At 39.1% G+C, this 26,560-nt stretch overlaps 1 protein-coding gene across 3 annotated transcripts in view; it reads right to left on the reverse strand.

Annotated features, from left to right (window-relative positions):
- The window catches only part of SMAP1 (small ArfGAP 1), an 89,706-nt gene that overhangs the window by 16,619 nt on the left and 46,527 nt on the right, over positions 1 to 26,560 (reverse strand). For all 3 annotated transcript variants that reach the window (XM_067467943.1, XM_060752843.2, XM_060752844.2), the window contains one exon: positions 5,760 to 5,844. In XM_067467943.1, the coding sequence (XP_067324044.1) occupies positions 5,760 to 5,844 (85 nt within the window). The remainder of the gene's footprint in view (positions 1 to 5,759; positions 5,845 to 26,560) is intronic.

Genomic DNA, 26,560 nt, shown 5'->3' on the forward strand with positions numbered 1-26,560 from the left:
ATCTGTGTTTCAGTCGGAGGAATCTAACTGGTAAATGATGCATCAAATGGCAAACAGGTTCTGCTGCTTTTTACAAATTCAATCTTTCATTCTGATGGAAAGGGTAATGCTTCAACATTATGTGTTGTTGCAGGGTTGTTGAAGGGTTCTAATTTTGCAATGTGTGAAAGGTGTATCTGCAAATTTGAAAAACCCAAGTCATTTAATCTTTAAGACATATTGGCACCTATTTTTATACATATATTCAAGTGAAATAGCAAATATTTGTAGCAGTAATAAAAAGGATGCTGAGTTAGGAGAAAGGAGAAATACAGTGCGCATAGTGGTACATAATTTAGCTGTTGGCAAAGCCTGCAATGTTTGGCAGAGAACATCATATTTTCTTTGGCAAAGCCCCTTAATCTGGTAAAGATATGAAGATACACGATGTACTTTTGGGGATTAAAGAGGAATAAAGGCGACTGGGATGTATCCAACTGTGTTGCCCACCAGAAAGAGTGGCCACCATTGGCAAAACCAATTCCTCATTTTCCCTGAAGCTCCCTAAATATGTTCTGTGATAGTTGGGATCCATTCAGAGATTTGGGTGGACTCCAACCTGCCATATCACAACTTCCAAGATCTACCAGCATCTTTAAGGAAAATGATTTTATCTGTAACTTCAGCTCACTAAAATTTCTATTAATACCTACACAACAAAATCAACTTCTTTGAAGTTCTAGACCCACTGGTGTATTCTCTGCTATTTTTATTAAGTGAAATTTTTGCAGTATCTCCTGAGTATATCGATCCAATAATAATCTGTAGCTGTAGAGAGATGCACTTGGAAGCAAATCTGGTAAAGACTATCAGTTGCATGTAAGTAACGTTTTGAAGGTCCTACATTAAACAAGTGTGGGAGAGTTAAACTTATTTATTTATTTACCTTATTTATATCCCTCCTTTTTCTACCCCAAGGGAGACTCAAGGTGGCTTACAAATGGCACTTACACCATGCCGTAAAACATACAAAATTAACTTAAAAATAAATTGGATTAAAATTAATGCATATTAAACATAATTAAAATACATTCCAATGTTAAAATACGCCATCCAGGCATCAAAGTCTAAGGCCATTCTGTAGTCAATTGCATATATTCCACATTGAAATTATTGCATTGCCTGTTTTTTGAAAGCCTGTTCCCAGAGCCAGGTTTTTACTCTCCTTCTGAAGGCTAGGAGGGAGGTGACTGATTTAATATTGCTAGGGAGGGAGCTCCACAGCCAAGGGGCCACCACTGAGAAAGCCCCTTCTCTCTTTCCCACCAGCTGTGCTTGTGAAGAAGGTGGGACTGAGAGCAGGGCCTCTCCAGACGATCTTAATCTCCAAGATGGTTTAAAGGGGGCGATACGATTCGACAGGTAATCTGGGCCGGAACTATTTATAGGCTAAAGCCAGCACTTTGAATTGTGCTCGGTAGCAGACTGGCAGCCAGCGAAGCTGACATAATGGGGGAGGGGAGGGTTGCATGCTTCCTGTACGCTGCCCGGTGAGCAACCTGGCTGCCGCCTGTTGCACCAATTGAAGCTTCCAAACAGTCTTCAAGGCAACTCCACGTAGAGTGCATTGCAGTAATCTATATGGGATGTAACCAGAGCGTGGACCACCGTAACAAAGTCTGGCTTCCAAATAAGCTTCTCCTCATGGAACAATAATGAAGAACTAAGATGTCTTGTGGAGCCAATTAACTTGTTGAGTATTGCTTCCCCAAGTTTACAAAGTGGGTTATTTGATGCTTATATTGTAAACGTTGGGCTGTCCACATACTTCTACATTTTATAATTAGGAGGAGATTGGGAAAACAAAAAAAAAACTTATCATTATTCATACATTGAAGAAATAGTTAGGGAAGACCCTAGACGGATTTTTAAACTGCATGAACATTGAAAGAACAGTATGGGGAAAGGGAGTACGGGAAACACAATTTTGATAGCCAATTGCAACAGCATGTCCGTAGTAAACAAGCATGTCTACAAGAAGGGAAAGAGCTGGAAAAGAGTGGGATTTTTACTGTAGTAGCCAGTCTATTGTAGCTGTGTGTGTCTGTCTACAACAGACAAGATAAACAGTAGCTGTGTCCAGAAGACACTTAACAAAAAATCTGTGAAAAGTACAATAGGAAGAAAACAGGAAACAAGAAGAAAAGAAAAGAAATCAGAAAAGCAGATGGACCTGCCTCAACAGGCTTATACGACCAGCAAGTTATAGCCATAGATCTTTATATCTGCCCCTGCCCCATGAAAATAATAAGAAAAATGGAGACTGATGAAAGAAAAATGATCTCCTTGGAACAGAATTTCAAATTACCTCTAAAAAGTTCAAAATGCTTTTGTTTACCCATGCAAGATTGACCTTATCTGTTTGTTTCATTTCACGCGTGTATATGTTTATTAGTTCAGGTATGCCTGTGTTTCCAAAGCTTGCCCTGCTCCCCCACTCTCCCCATGAGTGTGATTAGAAGTCCTATAGGAAATAAAAATCTGCCTTATCTAAGACTGTTACCCAAATGCCTTAAAGTCTTAACATTATTTTAAAACTCAGAGTATATTGAAAAAAACTAAAATGGTTAACAGGAGCTCTATTGTGAATAGTTCTCTTGTTAGAGCCACTATCATAAAACACTGTGTAACAATTCCAAAAGTGTTAGGCACTCTATCTTTACTAACTTTATTCAACAAAATAATGGCCTAAAGTGCATATGCCCAATTATAAGGAAGAAAATAAAACTATAATGCAAGATGGTTTTAGAGTCTTCAAAGCTGAGCAGACAAAACTGGTTAGGATTCAAAAAATACTCACATGCAACACATATGTAGTGTTTCCACAAATAATACATAGAGGTACTGATTTATTCATCTCATTTGAAATTCCTTTTGCCACATTAGGTCACAGACTAGAACATACCTCCAACTTCCACAAGGAAGTTATTGCAAAACACCTGGTTCTCCCAGAAAACTAATGTGAGTTTAGGTTCTTGTGGGTTTTTTCGGGCTATAGAGCCATGTTCTAGAGGCATTTCTCCTGACGTTTCGCCTGCATCTATGGCAAGCATCCTCAGAGGTAGTGAGGTCTGTTGGAATTAGGACAATGGGTTTATATATCTGTGGAATGGCTGGGGTGGGGCAAGGAGCTCTTCCCTGCTGCAGTTAGGTGTGAATGTTTAGCTGATCACCTTCATTAGCATTTGGAGGCCTGCCTGAGCCTGGGAAAATCTGTTGCTGGGAGGTGTTAATCTGTGCCTGGTTTTTTCCTCTCTGTTGTTTAGCTGTTATAATTTTAGAGTTTTTTAATACTGGTAGCCAGATTTTGTTCAATGTGAGTTTAATTTCTGATCTTGTTCATTCCCTCCTATCTTCCTCTATCGTCTCTGATTTCCAAGGAAACAGCATGGTTCTGCTCAGTCATGAAAACCCACTGCGTGGGCTTAGGCCCACTTCTACATTCTCTGCTTAAGTTGGACTAGAAGTGGATCAGGCCTGCGGGATGAAATACCACAGAAGGCTGATCCACATGGGGCAAATACACTTTGACATGGCCTTGCCCTACATTCCCAAAACCCAGGGGGAAATGCTAATTTGACCTTCTCCAATGTAGGGCTTGTGGAGACAGTTGGGTTAGTATCAAAATCCCCAATGCCACCCCACATTTCCCGAACTTATAAAACCCAGGGACACTAGATGGCAATTCCTTTCCATCCCCATGTCATAGTGGTCTCCAGCTGCAACATGGGTTCTACCTGTTCTCCATCATGATGTCAGCCGGAGTGACAGGGAGCAATGGGAAGGGAGGGGAAAGATTAAACTGGTGTCCTCTCACCCTCCTCTTCCCTTGGTGCTCCATCATCCTGGCTTACATCACAGCAAGCAATGAGGAACAAGTAAGACCCATGTCATGGGCAGTAACAGCTGTGACATGGGGATGGAGCAGGTCGGTTAGAGTCTAAGCATGGCATTTCCCACAAATAATGGTTTTGTTGGAGAATGCAAGCAAATGTCTAATATTTAAATAGCAATGCTTAATGAAAACCTTGGTGTAGTGAAAAACAGCATTACATCTAAGAACATATCATTCAATTCATGACAGTAGATGTACTTTATATACCAGCACACTTTATATACCAGTACATATAAAATACTGCTATGTAAAGATTGAATACTTAAACTTAAGAACGTGTCATCGTATTCATAACAATATACTTTGGATACCAGTACAGGCAGTCCCCAAGTTACGAACAAGATAATTTCTGTAAGTTTGTAATTAAGTTGAATATGTTTTTTAAGTTGGAAATTGTACATTATTAAGTGTAACTCCACACACACACACACACACACACGTTTTGGACAGCATAGGGAAGGGTTAACACCCCTGTGGTGTTCGTTTTGTTGTCTGTGTTGGCATTCAGAAGATCTCACTTCACTTTCTTGGAGCCCCCGGTGGTGCAATGGGTTAAACATTTGTGCTGGCAGGACTGCTGACTGACAGGTCAGCAGTTTGAGTCCGGAGAGAGTGGGTTGAGCTCCCTCTGTCAGCTCCAGCTCCCTATGCAGGGGCATAAGAGTAGCCTCCCACAGGATGGTAAAATATCAAACTTTCGGGTGTCCCATGGGCAACGTCCTTACAGACAGCCAATTCTCTCACATCATAAGTGACTTGCAGTTTCTCAAGTCGCTCCTCACACGCACACACAATCCTTCTCACTTTCTGACCATGTAATAATTGGATTTTGAAAAATGTGGCTCGTTGTGGAAATAAGGATTGGAGATACCTTTTCCCCATGCCAACTCTTCCAGGAGTCAATTACCCTTCTGAAAAGTAAATTTTTCTCACTTCCTGTTATTGCACCTCTGTTTGTAACTTTGTAAGTCAGATGTTTGTAACTTGATTGCCTGTACTGGTGTCTAAAGTATATTGTCATTAATTAGATGACGTGTTCTTAAGTTTAGGTCTCAAGGGAAATGCTTTCATTTGAATTCCAGGTTGTAAAATAATGGTAGCAGAATGATAACAGTTTTGATTAGTTCTAGCTTTTGAAAATGTTGGCACAACACTCTCTGAAATTGAATGCCAAGTTATACATGAGTTAATTATAAACATGGTAACATTAAGAAAAGTCTTTGACATTTCCTTACATTAGCTACTTTATGCAGCTATCTGACGAATAACAAGTCAAAATCACTATAAATAAATCCATAGCAACAACAAATTGTTTGAAGGTATTTCCAAGAGCTTGGTTTCACAAAGGGATTTTGCTTGCTTGTTCTTATCTGCTAAAGAGACCCCTTCTCATTTCATAACTAACTCCATCAATAATTGAGGGGTGGGGTGCTCTTTGAGAAATTGGATTCACAGAGTAAAACGTGGGCATCATTATTTAGAATGTTGGCTTTTTGCAAAATTGTACACAAGTATTAGGAAGCTCTCTCCATTAAGGCAAATATCATCCTTTTTTTATTATTAAAGATTTTAAGTGTCGGAGTCCACAATGCTTTGAAGATCACATTCTTTGCTTCTATTTCCCCAGGGAGCTCATTACTTGTTTTTTTTAGTAAACAGCACTACGTCGATCTACTTCAGTCTTTTTTCTCTATGTAAATCAGACTACAGCACCATTTTACCATATAGTCAAATATATATGATTGTACAGAGATGAATAATTCCACAGATTATTACACTATAGCACAACTTTTTCTTTACAAGGCAGAGAGAACCGATTACTTACCAAGTCCCAAAAGATCAACAGTGGGTTCTTGTACCTTCTTAGGACTGGCTTTAAGCTCCAGTTGCTGATCTTCTTTCCTCAAAGGCTTTATTGAAAAACAAATAAAGGTTCTTTAGAATCAATACACAAACAATGACATCCACCCTCACTTTGAATTTGAAAGAATGCTGGTTCCTCAAATTAACATTTTAAAAGATATACCGATAGCAATTGATCAAAAAGCACTGTGAAATATACTAGTTTGGCCAGTGTTTGAGCTATGTTTATGTTACTTTAAAAAGCTAGACGTCTTACAAATTGCTGTTAGCTCAAATAGCCATAGAAACAAGACAGATTAATGATCTAATGGAACATGTTTTATTTTGCATGACACTCAAATTATGTATAGCTATAAAGGATGCACCATATGGTTTAGGCCAACAAGTCAGTCATACCGAGCAAAGCAAATGAAGCATTGCTGTATGATACTTCAACTATAATTGTATTAAACAGGTAATAATTATTGATTCACACATGCATGCTGACTGTCCTAAATCCTAATGTTAATTCCAACAACAGTGTTCCTGCTGATTCAGTCAACTTACATGTTAATTTATTATTTATCGTTGCTTTAATGGGCCTATTTTCATTGGGATTCAGAACTGAGTTTAGGCAACTATGTACTGATTGTTTAAATCCACCCTAGATCAAAGAAAACTGAAATCATCCCATTCCACCTTGCTACTAGGGACCTCAGTATCACAGATGTTGCATGCCATCCAACTAACTGTAGTATTACGGCATTTCTGCAAAGATACACCAAAGCTCCCATGCTTCAGCTTAGAACAACACTTACAGAGTTTTTGCATTTATCAGAATGCCCAATTGCATTTATTCTCACAGATCATCTGAAAAAACATATCTGATGCTGCAAAGAAGCAACTTTCGCCTAGTGCAAAGCTTTCCAAACATTTCATGCTGGTGACACACCTTTTAGATATGTATCATTTCATGACATGGTAATTTAGTTCGACTAGCAAACAAGAGGTTAAACCACCCCTTATGAGAGATAACAAATCACAGATAAATTGCAAGAACAAAATGTATAAAACGTATCTCATGATTTTATAAAATATACGATTTATTGCTGATTTCACAGACTCCTGAGGCTTCTCATTACTTTCATTCATCACACCTACACAATACAGCTGATATCCAACCATGTTGCAACACAGAGTTTATAAGGCTCTGACTTAGTGCCCATCACACAACCGTTGTTAATTTCAAGTGCAAGCTGGCTTTTGGACTGCGATCTCATTAACCGATATCTAAATAAAACCATCTCCCTTCTATTCCATTTCCTAGCACCATGTATCAGACCAGATTTATAGTTGAGCACTGTCAGGGATACTGCAGCAGAGCTATAAAACACACAACAAAAGCATTTACAAAAATGGCTTCCATACGGATATCTGCTGTGTGGGTGTAGATTTTAAAAAATAACAAATAAAGACAGTTTCAGGGAGCCCTTCCAAACCTGAAGTCCTCCACATATTTTAGGAACAACCCCTCTCCACACCAGAAAGAATAGTCAATAGTCAGAACTTCTGGGAGCCCCAGCCATCTGGAGAACATCTGGTTTAAGGGGACCTTATCTTATCCAGGTTGTCTTACAACGACTAACAATTTTTTTTAAAAAAAAACCAATCAAATGTAAAATCTGTAATTATTAGTCATGGGCCCAAAATTTGTCTCATCTGTTTGATTTGTGTTTCCATTTCGTTCCATCCATTTGGATGGCACGAAATGGGAATGCCCCTTCTGGAACAAAAATAAACTTGATACGAAAGACAGGCGGGAATGGGTACCGGCTCCAAGCCTGCTTTTAGGATTGATTGCCGTGCAAGTAGGCCCAAAGTGCCCGGGTCTGGCAGGGTTTGCAGCCGAGCACCAAGTAAGGAGTGCTCCTTACTTGGCATTCAGCTGCAGCTACTCTGCCGCTTTGGGCCTACTGACCTGGACCTCGCAGGGCCTGCAGCTGAGTGCTGAGAAAGGAGTGCTCCTTATTCAGCGCTCCGCTGCAGCCCTGCCAGGCCTGGGCGCTTTGGGCCTACAGGTGAAGTCCCCCCCCCCCCCCCAATAATGGGCCAAAAGAAAATTGATCTTTTGGCAATGAAAATGGAAAGCAAATATTGTTGGGGGAAGGACTTCAACTGCAGCCCCAAAATGCGCTCCTTACTCAGTACTCAGCTGCAGGTCCTGCCAGGTGCTTTGGGCCTACCGGTGAAACACCCCCCCCCCCCCCCCCCCCGCTGGATCTTTCAGCACCGAAAACAGAAAACAAATATCTGACCTCCCAATTCCAGGAGGCTCAGTCGAAACAGATCAGGGCCCCCACCAAAAGCCGGGACACGAAACGGATCAAGGTTTACTTCGCATGCACATGACTAATAATTACGTGAAAGATAGATACAAACCAAAATCTACAAGATCCAAAAGCTGGTTAAAATAAAGGAAGGCTTTGGGGAAGCAGTGGAAACCTGGCTTCTTTAGAAGTCCACCTGATGTAACTTTCTGGGACAGTTCAAGCATAATGTAAGACATAATGAAAGAGATCATTTCTTAAATTGATGGACTGCCACCACCCTTGGTCCTCTGACATGCATATGTGATCTTGTAGTTTTAGAAATATTTGTCCCACCTGCATATTTTTGCTAAATGTAAATCTGAAGCACAGTCTGCCATCTACTTTTCATCATGGCTTCATACTGTTGTTTGGTACTGGATACCAGTAGTAAAGGCATAGGTGTATGTATCGTACTAACTACTGTGATCTCCAAAAATGAAATTGCTGTGTTTTGTGTGTATGTGTTTGCAGGAAGTCTGGGAGATGAAGACTAAAACACACAGAGGACCAAAAATTGGGAACCATTGCACTTGAGGATAGAGAGATGGCGACCTGTGAGCTCACAGGTTACTTTCAGTTGGTAAATCATATGAACCTTTAAATCTCTGCTGGAACCCAATAAAAAAGGATAGAACAGTTCTAGTATTAAGATTTATTTGAATGCAAATTATCTTTCTCTTTCAATATACATCACAGGGACATGATATACCTAATACCATTATCTAGTTACTGGAAGGGCAAGATGTATCTTTTTACCTCTTGTGCCAAAGCTATCTACATAAATACATTGGTCAAATTTCAAATTCAAACAGCATTTACGCTTAAAGGTTTTTGCACTAACCAATCACAACATGTCATACTTATGTTTGAACAAATGGAAAATCAGTCATCTGTGAACTGATAGTAATACATCTATAAAACAATGCATTTTTAAATATCAGAACAGAAATAATGTTATAAACGTCGTGCCGATAGCATGCAGAACAGATGTCTCACTCCAATTACTCGCAGCTTTATTAGTAGGAGCGTCAGCAATCTGGACACATAATTCACATACCCTCTCAATATACTAAGACCACATCGTTTTTGTGAGAACTGCATTTGTTCCAACCAAACTGCCATTTTAGCTGGGCAATTAAAATATTTCATTGTTTTAATTAGACAATCAAATAACTATTACTGGTTTGTGATTGCTTGGTATATTTCCAAATCCTTTTATCATATACGGAAAGTTACAAGGTTGTTAATAAAAGCATGCTTGTACACATCTTGTTCTCTCTATGAGAACAATCTTCGCCTGCTCAGAAAATCCTGAAACCATTAAAATGCTTAAAAACAATGATGAAGAAATGTACAAAAATACACAGGACAGTCATTTCTCAGCCTTCTGGATACTAAGCAAATACCCACAGCAGATGCTATCTCTAAGCCATCAATTACTTTAGAAAATTACAGCTTGTTGATCAGTAATTCAAAACCATTTATAGTTAGTGGGAGAAATAATGCACAATGCAAAATTTATAGTGCTGTCAATAGTATTTCATATTCTCCTGTCGCACTGCTGACTCATAATGGCTTACAGTGCCAGTTGGTGGCTTTCATTGCAGTTAATGGACTTTTGCTTTTAAGCCCAAATTGTGAAGTTGATGGTTCAATTTTAGGAAGTTTGTCATCTTAGACAGTTTTAACTAAAAGTTGTAGCATATTCTCCTTCCCACTGATACGGAAACCACTAAACATCCCCTTTGGTGGCTAAGTAAGGATACAAGAACATGAGAAAGGCCATGCTGGATTAGACCACAGGTTGACCAAGCCCGACATTCTCTTTCCACAATAGTCCAACTAGTTGCATATCAGAAACCTATCTGAGTCCAATAGCACTCCCATGCTCTTGTTCATCAGCAACAATGGGAAGTTATGTTATATTGCCTAAGACAGTGAATCCATTATGACTAACAGTCATGGATATCCTTCTTTTATATAAATTAGTCCCACACCCCCTTTAAATCCATCTAAGTTGGCTTTAAGTTCTACTAGTATATTCCCATGCATGCGCTATATGAATATGGGGTAACTTCACACATGCCATCAAATCAACTTCACTGGACCCAATTCTAACCTTATAAAAGACAAGTCTCAGCCATTGAAATCCACAAGCGTGTGGACAATTTCAACAGAAAGGAGGAAACCATGAAAATGAGCACAATCTGGTTACCAGTATTAAAAAAACCCTCTAAAATGAGGACAGTAAATAAAGAGGATCATTCAGAAAAACTGGGGAATTCCAGACTGGAAATAATCAGGGCAAGCTAACACCTCCCAACAAAGGATTCCCCCAGGCAGGAAGCAGCCAGTCTTTGAAGCTAAAAGGCCATTAAATACTAATCAAGGTAGCCAGTTGCAACATTCACACTTGCCTCAAGCAGACATGCCACAGATGTATAAACATCACTTTCCCAGTTTCCAACAGACCTCACAACCTCTGAAGATGCCTGCCACAGATGTGGGTGAAACGTCAGAAAAGAATGCTTCTGGAACATGGCCATACAGCCCGGAAAACTCACAGCAACCCACTCATCCACTCTGTTTATAGCATTTATAATTTTTATAGCTTTACCATACTGCTTCTGCCATTTGCCGTTCTCTATACTAAAATGCCCCAAACACTGATAAGGGAGTTGTTCCAGTCCTTGGATCATTTTCGTTTTCTTTTCCTCATGCATTCCAGTTTAACAATACTTTTGTGAAGCACTAACTGGAAACACATTATTTTGTAAAGGATTAAACTTTGTCTTTGAAAAAATAACAAGCAGAATTTAGCTCTTTTGTGATCAGACAAGAAATAATAAAAATAAAATAAACTCAATAAAATGTAAAAAAGGGAAATATCAGCAATGTGACATGGCCAGGTGATAAGTGAGGAGGAGGAGGATTTATTCATTTGTATATTATTATTATAACCCAATTTATCTCCCCAAGGGGACTCAGGAAGGTTTCCAAACAAAGTGGCAAACATTCAATGCAACAACATTTGGCCATACTGGGACTCATGGTCCCAAAGAAAGTCTTGAACTGAGGAAGGGAGAGTTAACTTTGTCTTGAGGTCTGATCTGAAGCAACCCATATCATCTTTGAAGACAGTTCGGAAACAGCAATTAGTACAAAGGTTGGTTGCCAGACTACTAACTGGGGCTAGCTATAGGAGGCATACCAGATTAGCCCCAAATCTCCCAATCTTCCATTTGAGTCTTAAAACATGGCTATTTACAAGCGCCTGTGACCTGAAGTAATGTACTATGGTAATGTGATGATGTTGACCATTGTTAATGGGCACTTTTAGTTCATGTTTGAAGAAACCCAGTGACCCACAGGTATGACTGTGTTTTAGAATTTTTAAAATTGTATTGATTGACGTTGCCCATTGTTTCAATAAATTGTGTATTGTTTCGATATGTAATTCTATATTATGTGTGACATCTTGAGTGCTTTGTTAGCTACCCTGAGTCCCTTCTGAGAGATGGTGGCAGGGTACAAATAAATTATTATTATTATTACTACTACTATTATTAAAACAGTAATTCTTACAAATGTCAGTATATCTCCTTAACCTTTACTTACAGTATTTCTAAAACAGTATTTCTAAAACCATTTTATATTACCAGTACATTTGAGCCTAACTATTATCTGGTTTACAAAAGTACAAGCTTAATACACTTTAAACAGGCTGCATTAAAAGTTATATTACTAATAATATTACAGTATCATGGTATAGTGCAATATTGTAATTTATAATACTGATATTGTACTTTGCTAATAATGTAATATATTGTATGAAAATATATATTGTAAGCTGCTCTGAGTCCCCTTCGGGGTGAGAAGGGCGGCATATAAATGCCGCAAATAAATAAATAAATAAATAAATAACCTTTTTTTAAAAAATCAGCTAGCAAAATGAATTCATTCCAGGAAAAAACGTCTAAAAAGAAGGGGTCTATTTCACCTCCTTTTGGAAGACGTTGCTTAACCAGGGAGATGCCATTGAAAGACATCCTGTCCCTTGTTCCTAAATATCAAATCTTTCTTGGTGTCAAAGCACAGATTGGATGAATGCTGTTGAGAGAAAGATCCATGTCAAAAGAAGGTTAAAAAAAAAGAGGGTGAAATTCAAATATCCCTGTCCCAAGCCATCTATACCTTTAAGCCTGAAAACCAGCAGAAAGTCAGTATAAACTCTTAATGTTAAGACGTATCAGAAAAGTTAACAGAAATAATTCGGGATGCAACATTTTGCCCAAGCTGTAGTTTCTGGGAATTTTAAAGGGAAATCCGACATACAATGCACTGTAGTAACTTAACATGCATGTTATCAAGAAGGTGCATGGCTTCCAAAGCAGGACAAAAGCATTCCCAGCCAAAGCACTTACCCAGCTATCCAGAAGCATCCACAAACTCCAAATGTGATTATGAGGCTGACAGATAAACAAATATCTATTTGAGGGATCAAGTGTTTTTCCCAGCACAGAAGTTTCATGAAATTCTAAAGATATCAAAATCCCCCGTTTAGTTTTCCCTAAAATGTCAACTACATTTACATTTCATCTCCAAATGCAAACAAAGTGCTCTCTGATACTGACACAGCCAATTTACTTCTGCATCACCAGTATTTAATAGAGACAGAATATGGTTTATCCAATTTAAGGACAAAATATAGATGCCCCTTTCAACATCTCAATTCACTTAAAGCATTCTATCTGTAATAAAAACTGTGCACTGTAGATCATGTACCAATGTAAAAAAAACCTTTATTTGAAAATATATGAGGCATTCTGATTTCATCAACCGTTGTTTGGAATTAACTCTCCATTATAATTATGGAACAAAACCCACTTCTATTCTAATTCTGAACCAACCAATTTTATATGTAAGTTAATTGGGTTTATTCTCTGCTTTATTGTATTGAAGGCAATGAAGTTTTAAAATGGTTGTCTAAATATATATGAAAACTCCCTCAAGGCAAGAAACTAATGTCAGCAATTTCCTATGAATCTGCAAAGGACTTGCTGATATTTTTGTGTGACAGCTCAGATGCCCCTTTTTATGCACTTCACTAAGCAGATATTAAAAAGCTATTACTCCCACTAAAGGTTTCTTGTTTGGAAAACCCTTCAACATTTTCCAGCATTTTCATTTTGTAATCAAATTATATAAATTCTTAGCCACAGTACATTTTGTGGGAAGAACATTATTATAGCTGATATTACACTAAGACTGTAATTGTATATATAGCTATCTTGGAGCAAGCCTCACTGAACTCAATGGAATTCACATTTGAGGAAATATGCATAGGATTGTTATAAGAGTTGCTTTGTTTTCTTATAGGCATTTCCACATATCATTTCAGGGTGCCAACTACTCTAAAATTTGATTTTTCTGTAAATATATTCATCCTTTTTAAAAATCAAAGAAATAGATAAGGTGCCCTTGTTTCCAGTTAGGATTGGCATGGAACAAAAATAATGCTCAATATAAACATATTGTGAGTTCATATCTACAAAAGCTCGTGTTGAAATAAAAACCAGCTAGTTTTAAAAGTCCTGGCACATTTCTTTTTTCCTTCCTCTTTTTTATACTGCAAGAGACTAACATGGCTACTTCTCGAAAACAGATTCTCTAAGATTAACTTTGAATTCTAGGAATACTCACTTTTGAGTTTTTCTTTCGTCTGTTTTTCTAAGTATTATCAGAAATGTACAATTTTGCTTGTCAATCAAGAAGAGTAAAATCATTCCTTAGATAAAAGCTTTCCAAACTATGTGTCGCAACACGTTGGTGTGTTGGCTGCAGTGTATAGATGTGTCGCACAAACATAAAGAGAAACTTAAGAGTTTATGTGAAATAAGTAAAACAATAAACATATCTTTAAAATGATATAAAGGAAAGGTGTTCATGAGATATGTTGTGTCACCACCATACATTTCGATATTACAATTTAGGTATGTGTCTGTATCTCTTACAAGTGGTTGGTTTAACCTCTGGTTTGCCAGTAAAGGCTCCCCTAATGGTGCAGTGGTTTAAACCGCTGAGCTGCTGAACTTGCTGACCAAAAGTTTGGCAATTTGAATCCAGAGAGCGGGGTGAGCTCCCGCTCTTAGGCCCAGATTCTGCCAACCTAACATTTTGAAAACATGCAAATGTGAGCGGATCAATAGGTACCACTTCTGTTGGAAGGTAACAGCATTTCATGCAGTCATGCTGGCCACATGACCTTGGGAGTGTCTACAGACAATGCCGGCTCTTTGGCTTAGAAGTGGAGATGGGCACCCCCACCCAAGAGTCAGACACTACTAGACTTAATGTCAAAGGGAAACCTTTACCTTTGACTGGATTACTGTGTCATGAAATGATGCATCTCTAAAAAGGTGTGTGACTGAAATAAAATGTTTGTAAAGCTCTGCCTTAGATTGCATGGGTTTTACAAGGTGTTTCACATTAGAAGTACTTTCATTCTTGTTTTTCATAGAATCATAGAATCAAAGAGTTGGAAGAGACCTCATGGGCCATCCAGTCCAACCCCCTGCCAAGAAGCAGGAATATTGCATTCAAATCACCCCTGACAAATCGCCATCCAGCCTCTGCTTAAAAGCTTCCAAAGAAGGAGCCTCCACCACACTCCGGGGCAGAGAGTTCCACTGCTGAACGGCTCTCACAGTCAGGAAGTTCTTCCTAATGTTCAGATGGAATCTCCTCTCTTGTAGTTTGAAGCCATTGTTCCATTGCGTCCTAGTCTCCAAGGAAGCAGAAAACAAGCTTGCTCCCTCCTCCCTGTGGCTTCCTCTCACATATTTATACATGGCTATCATATCTCCTCTCAGCCTTCTCTTCTTCAGGCTAAACATGCCCAGCTCCCCAAGCTGCTCCTCATAGGGCTTGTTCTCCAGACCCTTGATCATTTTAGTCGCCCTCCTCTGGACACATTCCAGCTTGTCAATATCTCTCTTGAATTGTGGTGCCCAGAATTGGACACAATATTCCAGATGTGGTCTAACCAAAGCAGAATAGAGGGGTAGCATTACTTCCTTAGATCTAGACACTATGCTCCTATTGATGCAGGCCAAAATCCCATTGGCTTTTTTTGCCGCCACATCACATTGTTGGCTCATGTTTAACTTGTTGTCCACGAGGACTCCAAGATCTTTTTCACACGTACCGCTCTCGAGCCAGGCGTCACCCATTCTGTATCTTTGCATTTCATTTTTTCTGCCAAAGTGGAGTATCTTGCATTTGTCACTGTTGAACTTCATTTTGTTAGTTTTGGCCTATCTCTCTAATCTGTCAAGATCGTTTTGAATTCTGCTCCTGTCCTCTGGACTATTGGCTATCCCTCCCAATTTGGTGTCATCTGCAAACTTGATGATCATGCCTTCTAGCCCTTCATCTAAGTCATTAATAAAGATGTTGAACAGGACCGGGCCCAGGACGGAACCCTGCGGCACTCCGCTCGTCACTTCTTTCCAAGATGAAGAGGAAGCATTAGTGAGCACTCTCTGTGTTCATCAATTTTGATGGTACGTCAATTGTTACCAGATTAAACAATGTCAGGGATGTAAATACCCTGGTATTATCTTAACAGAAAACCTTTCCTAGAAGCCCCATACAGCAGTTACTAGAACAGAGATCTTAAGATCTATTGGACCTAGCTTTAGATACACTGCAGCAATGTTTCAGACCTGAAAATATTTCAGGGTAAGTCACTGGCCAGATTTTGTACAGTGTATTGTTTGGGGATGGGACAACTCTCAGCGGATAAGCTGGAGGCCCTTCATAATACTAGGAAACCTTAATTCTTTCACCTGGCTCTTCTATAGTTTTGGTTCAGACAAAGGTTGGTTTGCCTTCTATTAGATCATGTATTATTTTAATTTAATTTTATTATTGGATAATTTTAAAGGATTCCTCAGTCAGGGTTTTTCCCAAGTTATGCTTTCAACAGGGACGGAACTGTAAAATTTTGAGTTTAAGATATCCCAAGTTGCTGCTATTGTATTTCACTTCACTTGACAATGTTCCCGTTCCAAATTCAGAAGAGATAGCTCATGAGTACCTTTTTTGCTATGGTTTTAATCTGGAAGACAAGTTATTAAGAATTCAAATTTATATTTGCAAATCTTAGGCAAGCGTTTACAGCCCTTCGCATTCAAATGATTCCTTACATCTATGACTATTGGCAAACATTCTCCTACTCCCTTGGCCCTCCATTTGTGTATTTGTGGAATTCCAGAAATTGAGGATTTGCCTCATTATCTGGGGTATTTTTTATTCTTCATATGCAGAACAAAGCATCTTTGGAAATCTATCCTGTCTTGCTTTCATCATACTAACTGTATCCGAAAAAGATTTTCCATCTCCTATCTGATACTAAATCTAAATTACAGTTTCTCTTTTTGCCCCGGCAGCAATGAAAACTCAGACAAAATATTATCTAATCACAGCACTGTTGTTTATATTCAAATGTTTTAATCTTTTTGAATTTCTTAAAGTATTCTTGATCTATATACTATTTGTTCCATGTTGTACTTTTGAGTAATACTCACTTGTTTTATAATTGACTGCCACAACCTGGGGACCACAACCAGATACAGTGAAGACATCTGCCCTTTGCTCCTATGCTGCTGAGTACGCATGCCCAGCACCACACTAAAACAGTGGATGTGGCTCTTAATGAGACATGTTGCATTATCACAGGATGTCTACGCCCTACACCACTGGAGAAATTATACCGTTGAGCCGATATTGCACCACCTGACATCCGCCGGGAAGTAGCAGCCAATAATGAAAGGACCAAGGCAGTGATGTCTCTGGCCCACTCCCTGTTCGGGTATCAGCCAACACACCAGCGCCTTAAATCAAGAAATAGTTTTCTAAGATCTACAGAGATACTTGCAGGAACACCTCAGCAAGTAAGAGTCCAAAAGTGGCAGGTTAAAACCCGGAAACTCAAGCCATGGCTGATACTGAATGAGAGACTCCCCCTGGGCACACAGAAGACTGGGCGACTTGGAAGGCACTGAAGAGACTGCACTTTGGCACCATGAGATGCAGAGCCAACCTTAAGAAATGCAGCCACAAAATGGAGTCCACAACATGCAAAGTGTGGAGAAGAGCAAACTACAGACCACCTATTACAATGCAACCTGAGCTCTGCCACATACACAATGGAGGACCTTCTTAAGGCGGCACCAGAGGTGCTCCAAATGGCCAGCTACTGGTCAAAGGACATTCAGTATAATGCCAAGTTTTTAAAATACATTACAACTGTACCCTCAGTTTGCTTCTAATACAATAAATAATAAGTGAAGACCCCCGTAGTCCAAGCAATTAAAAACTTACCAACACTTTAATAGTAGGAAAAAGACATTTAGGCAAAAGTTTGTAGGCATGCACATAAGTCTTACAATAGAGCTGCTTAATGTTATCAATGACAGGTAAATTATTTTCAGAGGAATTTATTAAAATTATGGAAAATGGTATTTTCTCCTCATTGCCTGTCAGTTTGTCCAAGCTTTAATTAACTATATTCCAAATTCCAATTTGCCCTGTATTATCATACAACATGTAGCTTGCCTTGATTCAGAAAGCTTGCCTCCCATCTGAATAGATTAAAACTGTATTAATAGTCAAAGAGCACTTCACATTAATGAAGATTTGGGCAGAGGATTAAAGCCCACGAGCTAAGCAGTGTATGAACAACACCACTGTTTGACCTATTTCTATCTGTAGCAGGATATAGTCAAATATTTTAATATACTGTAGCCTATCTACAAGGGAAATCTCCTTATACAGGACGGACCTAACAGCCATTTGGCCTAGGTCAGTGCTGCTTAAACTTTTTCCACTTGTGACCCTTTATGTCAACCTGGGTTTATTGGTATATAGAAGAGGTATAAAAATCAAACATTTGCAAGGCTTGCTAAACAGCCTCACTTTCCCTCTTTATGAAGTACAGCTGAAGCATTTTCTGAAGTCTACTGTGAACTATGGTGTTGCTAACAGATGTGTAACCCAAACATTGAGTTAAGTGGGACCCCATTTGAAGTCAGGACCCACAGTGTAAGAAGCAGTGTCTGAGGTGACTAAAGCTGTAACATTATTTGGGGGAAAAAAATCATGTATATGATTTTTTTTTCATGTTAGGAACAACTTGAGAAATTGCAAGTCGCTTCTGGTGTGAAAGAATTGGCCATCTGTGAGCACATTACTCAGGGGACGCCCAGATGTTTTACCATCCTGTGGGCGGCTTCTCTCGTGTCCCCACATGAGAAGCTGAGCTGACAGTTGGGAGCTCACCCCACTCCCCGGATTAGAACCAGCAACCTTTCGGTCAGCAGTTCTGCTAGTACAAGGGTTTAAACCACTGCATCACCGGGGGCTCCTATTCATATGATCAAAGGAATTGATGACAAACTATATGCCTGAATCTCCTCAACCCCATTTGCCCTCAGCACTGGAGGTTTCTCATGTTTTAGTTGAACTCCCCCCACCCTGGAGATACTTTTTTTTTGGGTAAAATATTAATAAAACAACACCTACCAGTATCCAACAGTGCACAATGATGCTAGGGCACTTGATGAATAAGATATCCTTTTAAGAAGTCATCATACTATATATACTATACTACAGAACATGAGGAGACATAGCAGTCTGTAAGGCATTACAGCACTTTACTCCCTTTGCTGCTGCAAGTCTAAATGGATGTATTCATTACAATAACTCTGAGGAGAGAATTTATTTCATTTCAAGCATTTTTACCCTCTTTCAGACAAAAATGCTTAATTTGGCAGTTCTCTGCCCTCAGGCGTATCATCTAAATAACACAGGACACACAAGAGAAAGGGATGGTTGACATTATGTCCAGCAGATGTTGGCTTCTCTTCTTTTCCTTGGAGGCCACAGCAGTGGCAGCTGGAAGAGAGGAGGGGCTCTCACTACCCACTGAGGTCAAGGCACAATGGAGCTGTACTCATGACGACTAATCTCTCTCATACACATCACACATAAAAGTCAATATGTATGGAGCTTGGCCGCATAACTACCATGTTTTGTTTTGTTTTTTGTTTTGTTTTTTTGTTTTGTTTTGTTTCAGTCACAGAAGAATTGCTTTGCTAACCACCCAACTCCTTCACTGTTTGGATACAATTTTAATAACTGCAAAAATGAAAGATAAAATGGTCATGATGTAAAAGGTTGAAAGCTTTCAACAGATTTTGCTCTTGACCAGTTCTAAAATATTTGCCAGTTCCGAACCTGCAAGACACACAAGATCTAAACCAACTGTTCCTGTCAACCAGAGCAGATCCACTGGAATCAATGACATTGATATAAGTTTACATCAACAAGCCCAACCAAGTGAGGGTCTAATGCAGTGGTTCTCAACCTGTGGGTCCCCAGAAGTTTTGGCCTTCAGCTCCCAGAAATCCTAACAGCTGGTAAACTGGCTGGGATTTCTGGGAGTTGTACGCCAAAACACCTGAGAACCCACAGGTTGAGAATTACTGGTCTAATGATTCTTGGACTAACAATTGGATTAGCCCACAACTAGTACACTGGCGAAGAGCCTTTGGAGAGTTTTAATTACCAATTTTTCTATGGTCTTATGTAAGAGCAGTCTTAAAATTGCAAGTTTTGTACCATGCCTGTGCAAATTATAGTTCAATTGAGAGATGACAAAAAACTGCTCCCTTTAAAGGATAGCATCCATTGGTTGGCCAACTGTTCAATCTGCCTCACTTGATGACCTGTTTGTTTGATTTTTAAAGACATGATTAGTCAATTATTTGTTTATTTATTTATTATTTATTTACAACATTTCCCACCCTGGAGGGGACTCAAGGTAGCTTACACTTAAGCAACTATTTGATGCCTTCAAATAATATACAGTTAAAATAAAATAAACTTATCACATGGTTTTGCTGGCAAGATTTGTTCAGAAAGGGTTTGGGTTTGCCTTTGCCTTCCTCTGAAAGAGTGTATCCAAAAGTCAATGAATAAGTTTCCAGGGTAAACAGGATTTGAGCCCTGGTCTCCAAAGTCATAGCCCAACACTCAAACCATTACACAAAAGGGCAGCATGTCTTCACTGTATCTGGTTGTGATCCCCAACACTTAATCTGTTTCTTCTTTTGGTTTTCAGATATTTATTTTTATTTATCATGTCAAAAGCGAATTGAGAATTTAATTATAATGCATAAACACACACACAGAGTTAAAAAGTTGGCATTATACTAGATTTCCTCTGACCAGAAGCTGGTTTTCAACATGTAGAAACAAAGGGAAGTAAAATTTGAAATGCAAGCATGGCGACATTTGGATATGACCAATACATAGCACATCAGAACTGAGTCAGCAGTTTTTAATCAAATAAGTTGCATGCCGCGGAATCATTCTGCAGATTCAAGAATTAATCTTGTACTTCATCCGGGATACTGGCAACATCCTGGGGAGCATTAAATCTGAACATCACATTAAGCAAATGCAAACAACGAAAGATCGTTACATGTTTATGTAAACAAATCACCTTTGCAGGATGCAGTGGCGTGATTTATTTTCTCTTTTTAAAATTTTCATATTTCACCAGTCTGGCGACCCCACAGAAAACTTTCATGACCTTGATGAAATACAAGATGATTCCCATGCACCTGCTCTGGTTGAGATTCAAGGTAAAGATAAAGGTAAAGAGGTAAAGGTTTTCCCCTGACATTAAATCCAGTCATGCCCGATTGCGGGGGGGGGGGGGGGGGGGGAGGGGTGATGCTCATCTCCATTTCTAAGTCCAAGGTCATGTGGCCGGCATGACTGCATGGAGCGCAGTTACCTTCCCACTGGAGAGGTGCCTATTGATCTACTCACATTTGCATGTTTTCGAACTGCTAGGTTGGCAGAAGCTGGGACTGAAAGCAGGAGCTTACGCAGCTCCCCAGATTCGAACCTGCGACCTTTCTGTCAACAAATTTAGCAGCTCAGCGGTTTAACCCACTCCGTCACCTGGAGCTACGGTTGAGATTCATGGTAGGTTTAAATCTTGTGTGATTTGGAGGTTTGGAACTAGCAAATTTGGGGTCACATCCCATGAGTATGGAAGAGGAAGGGTGGTATTGAGGAAATTCAGTTGTTCTACTGAATTCCGTTGGCATGATGTCAACCCACATAGTTCAGATGACTAAAGGCTTAACTCTGCTCAGTCTATTTATGTTTTTCTCTCATTTAACATCCTCCAAGTCTGGTTGTTTTATAATTATTTCTCTCAGACATCCTCTGGAAAGGAGGGGAAAACAGAAGAATTCAATTTGCTTTACTTCTCACTTGCTTCTTCCTAGGCTTGTACAAAAACAGGCAGTTGATCAATATAAGATGTGCCAAGCAGGCTTGAGTGGTTATTTGTTTTGCAGCGTTCAACATGGGAATTAATGATTTTACAAGAACACTTTGGATACCACAAGCCATTCTCAATTCACATATATTAAGGAGCTTAGCAATGCGGCTTATGAATTTCACAGGCAACAAATTTATTGAAATATTATTCTAATGGATGCAGCTTTGAGAGCTAGTGCAGTACGGTGGTTTGAGTGTTAGATTAACACTCCAGGAGACCATGGTTTGAATCCCTGTTGAGCCAAGGAACCCCAGCGGGTGACCTTGGGCAAGTCACACTCTTCCAACCCAAGAGGAAGGCAATGACAGACCTCCTCTGGATAAATCTTGCCAAGAAAAGTCTGCGACAAGCATGCCATTAGTCAGAGTGTCTTGAAGGCACGTAATAACAATGCATTCTTTTAAAAATACTAAGTTTACAGAGAACCAAAAAGACAGACAACAGACAAAAAACTCCTTCTTATCAAACCAACTTTGAGAGCACTATGTAGACAAACCTACAGGAGCTGAAAATAAATATTTTTAGTCTTAGCAGGAAGACTACAGGAATGTTTAAAGTTAGCTATGCCAAATGGGAGCTAGAGAAGTCTTAGATTCTGGTGGAATAAAAGCTTGGTTGGTGGGAATGAGAGAGCAGGCCTTCTTTCTCGGTGGCTGCCCCTTGATTCTGGAACTCTCTCCTTCCCAGGGAAGCCAGAATGGCCCCCTCCCTGCTGTCCCAGGCTAAAACCATTTTATTCAGTCGGGCTTTTAAAGATGAAAGTGCTTAAGATCAATTCAGGGGGTGCTGTGATTTTTAACTCTGAATTTGTTTTAGTAGTTTTTAACTGGGGATTTTAAAATATTGTTTATATTTAATCCTGTTTCAATGTTCGTATATTTGTATAATTTAAATGGTTATGCTAGTGCTTTTATGTTAAGCCGCTTTGAGACCCCTTTGGAGAGATAAAGCGGGGTATAAATAAATATTAAAAGAGGGAGGAGGAAGAGGAGGAGGAGGAGGAGAAAGAAGAAGAAGAAGAACTACTACTAATACTACTACTACTTTGTTTTTGTACTCTGCCTCCATCTCCCCAAAGGGTCTCGGGGCAGCTTACATGGGGACCAGCCCGATCAACATGGTTAAAATAAAACACAACAAAATTCATAAAAACAATTTCATAAATAATATATAACAAACCACACATGACACAATATAAAGCAACCATCAAGCAAAACATCAATGGCCTGAGTTACAAAAAGGGAGGAGGGAGTAAGCTTGTTTTCAGCTTCGCTGGAGACTAGGACACGGAACAATGGCTTCAAACTACAAGAAAGGAGATTCCATCTGAACATGAGGAAGAACTTCCTGACTGTGAGAGCCGTTCAGCAGTGGAACTCTCTGCCCCGGAGTGTGGTGGAGGCTCCTTCTTTGGAAGCTTTTAAACAGAGGCTGGATGGCCATTTGTCAGGGGTGATTTGAATGCAATATTCCTGCTTCTTGGCAGAGGGTTGGACTGGATGGTCATCCAACTCTTTGATTCTATGATTCTCTGTGCTCCGGGCAGGCTGGCCCGAGAAGAGGATGAGGACGAGGACGAGGAGGACAGACTATCTATAACTTTTCATGTCAAGTATATAGTCAACAAACTCTCTTGCTTTCTGCAATAATTATTTTCTTAAATTCAGAAGGGTGGGAAGAGGCTCTATCCTTCTTAGCATTCATGTTATGATGAGTGAACATATTCTGAAGACCAAAACATGTAATGGGTAAAGTTATACATCAAAGTAGGCAATTGAGATAGGCCCAAAATTTTGTCCCTGAATCCCTCAATGGGCTGCAGTGCTTCAAAGATGCCCAGGAATTAGCAGTAAGCTTGATTTGGAAGGAATAGGAAGGCTGTGATTTATTCTTTGCGGGTGATATTGTATCATACACTTTTGGAGGTAGTGTAAACTGCACTATTCCGTAAATTATGCTTTGTAAAAAGAATTTATATATGTGTCTCCACAGAGATCAAAAAATATTTCTCTAGAAATCTCTCCCTTTGACATGTAGGGTTGTCTTGACCAATGGCGAAAACTGATGAGAATGTATGAAGAGTCAAAGTAAATTAGGAGACAACATGCTGATAGATAGTCACTTGCTTTATTTGTTTTTAAAAGCTTAAAATGTTTTGGTCCTTAACAGAGTTAGCCTTTCTCAGGGTCTGCACTTTACATAGAAAATTCTGGAGTTCTAGAATACACGTTCTATAGAAAGGAACCACTAAGAGTTCTTAATGATCCATTTTGTGGGGAGAGTGCCTTACAAATACCTGAAATTTCTAGGTAAACTGTGGAACCCGAAGAAGGCCTGTTCTGTTAGAAGCAGAAATGCTTTGGGCTTTTAAAAACATCTATGAGCATCTGGAGCTTTGTCAAGGTTCTTGAAAGCAAAGGCTGAGAGCCCTTCTACACAGCTGAATAAAATCCCACATTTTCTGCTTTGAACTGGAATATATGATAGTGTGGACTCAAATAACCCAGTTCAAAGCAGATATGGTGGGGTTTCTGCCTTGATATTCTGGGTTATATGGCTGTGTGGAAGAGCCCTGGTTTTTCTTCTTTGGGTTAGCTCTATCAGGATTAGCATGAAACATCTCAAATAAGCTGATGAACTTTGGTATACAAGTCTACTCTTGGAGAAAAATGGTTATGTATTTAATGACTGGGAGACATTTTAGAACGCCATAGATGATCTGCTTTTTTTCTCCTTCATACAGCCAACACAGGTCCATGTTATTTCCATGGATTTCACAAATAACTGAGTGAATAGTATTTTATTTTATTGACAGTTTCATACAAATTGCAATAATTCAATTTGTAAAAACCTGGAGACACAAGTTAATGATCGAAGCCTCCTTTGCTGCTGCCAGAAAAACACCTCTCAGCCTAATAAGGGCCAGAAGCACCTAACCTCCAATTTATATGACGCCAATGGCTGCTCTGAAGCATTTTATGGAATATAGTGTAGGAGACATATTCAGGCATCCTCTCCTAATATGCATGGAAATTCGTTTGCTTCGCCTCCATTGTTATATAACAAATCATGTATATGTATAAAATGCATGTGAAAAATACTATTTTGAGGTGCTTAATGTGTTTGAATAAGTAGAATTCCCACCTTGCCATTTCCATATATGTAGATTGTTCTCTTTAAAATTATGTAGTTATGATAATTACTGAGAATTACTTCTTGCTTCTAGAATGCAGATTACTTTGCAGCTCATAATAAGAAAAATCCTGTAACTTGTTTTGACTCACTCCCTGAAGTCAATACATAATATGCCACGATTACTGGTCAGGTAAATTAATTCCATTTGCCTTTAAGCTAACTGTTGTTTAATCTTTCAGCATTCCTAATTGCTACATGAACAAGAACAACCACTCAGTAAGAGATCCAGAACAAAATAATGTTGAGATAATGAATATTTATCTAACTTTCAAATTACACGGAGGAGGGGAATGCTGAATATTCTCCAGAAGCACCTGAATATATTAAGTTTTAAAGGTTGGTTTAGCTGTAACCGTAGCTCTTCAACTAATCCATATGCACATATAGATTCTGTATCTTTGCAAAGCTCTGACCAAAATACTTCAGAGCTGAGGAGTTTTGGCATGTAGCTCAGGTGGAGCCTGACTCTCCACACTAAAGATGTGTGGTACCCACTCTTTCTGGAAATTCACACATCAGTAATGTAAAGGAAAACAGGAAAAATTGAAAATAACCCCTGTGGAGGGGCAAGGACAGTGGGTTACATGAATGTTGATGAACAAAGAACTACAGTTACAAGGAAACATTCATCTTTCTTCTCCATGGTCTCTGTGCCTCATGCACATGGGAGATTAGTAAACAAACTGATCATAATGGAAAGGTGACATAAAACACAACAAAAGAGACCAGTGAACATCAAAACACAGCACGATCACAGCACATGAAGTATTGATGGAAAGTGAAAGGCTGGTATCAGGTCCAGAAGAAAATAATTAGGAGGAAGCAACTATTCTGTTTGGCATGATTCCCTGAATCCTGAGTCCCTAACCACCCTGAGTCCCTTTGGGGAGATAGGACAATATATAAATAAAGATTATTATTATTAATAATATTACTTGATCCATAACAAGATTAGTACATATCAAACAAAATCACTATGCTGGCTTTTGTATTTGATCACATGTTGGACACTTCCCAAATATCTAGTACTGTGTGATGTATCGGCAAATAATGCATGCAGATCTAAGTAGGGTGGCATTTTGCAGCTGACAGATGGTAATTTTGTCAGCGCTGATTGTTTTTCAGTGCAGGCCAAAGTCTTTAGGCACTGCACCCAATCATCATTATTATTATTTTACTGACAGAAAAACACAGTATGTCACAGCAAACGAGATATATATGCTGGATTTCATATCACAAAATCACAAATCAAACACTTCCCAAGTGTCTAGGACTATGTGATGTATTTTCAAATGATGTGCACAGATCCAAGTAAGGTGGCCTTTTGAAGTTGACAGATCGTGATTTTGTCAATGTTTATTGTTTCCAAATGCTGGCTGAGATCTTTTGGCACGGCACCCAGTGTGCCAATCACCACTGGGACCACCTGTACTGGTTTATGCCGGATTATATGTTCTGGTTTATTATTATTATTATTATTATTATTATTATTATTATTAATGATCTCATACTACTACTGAACCATCATGATTACACAATTAGAAAAACATTTTGACATTACTACTTTAAGATCAGTTATACGCAAAGGCAGAAGGCAACTTTGTGTTCATGAAGCACTCCCTGCAGTAGGTCGATCTGAAGAGCACTAGTTTATTCACTTGTTATGCTGAAATAACAACCACCTTAAGAGGATGCATCTGGCCAATGGCTCAACTTAAAAATCAGGTGAGAAGTATAGGATCCCTTGACCAGGCACTGAAACCCCATGGGATAGCAAAGGATCCATTTTTTTTA

This window comes from Anolis sagrei, chromosome 1 (assembly GCF_037176765.1).
Source record: "Anolis sagrei isolate rAnoSag1 chromosome 1, rAnoSag1.mat, whole genome shotgun sequence".
NCBI lineage: Eukaryota > Metazoa > Chordata > Lepidosauria > Squamata > Dactyloidae > Anolis > Anolis sagrei.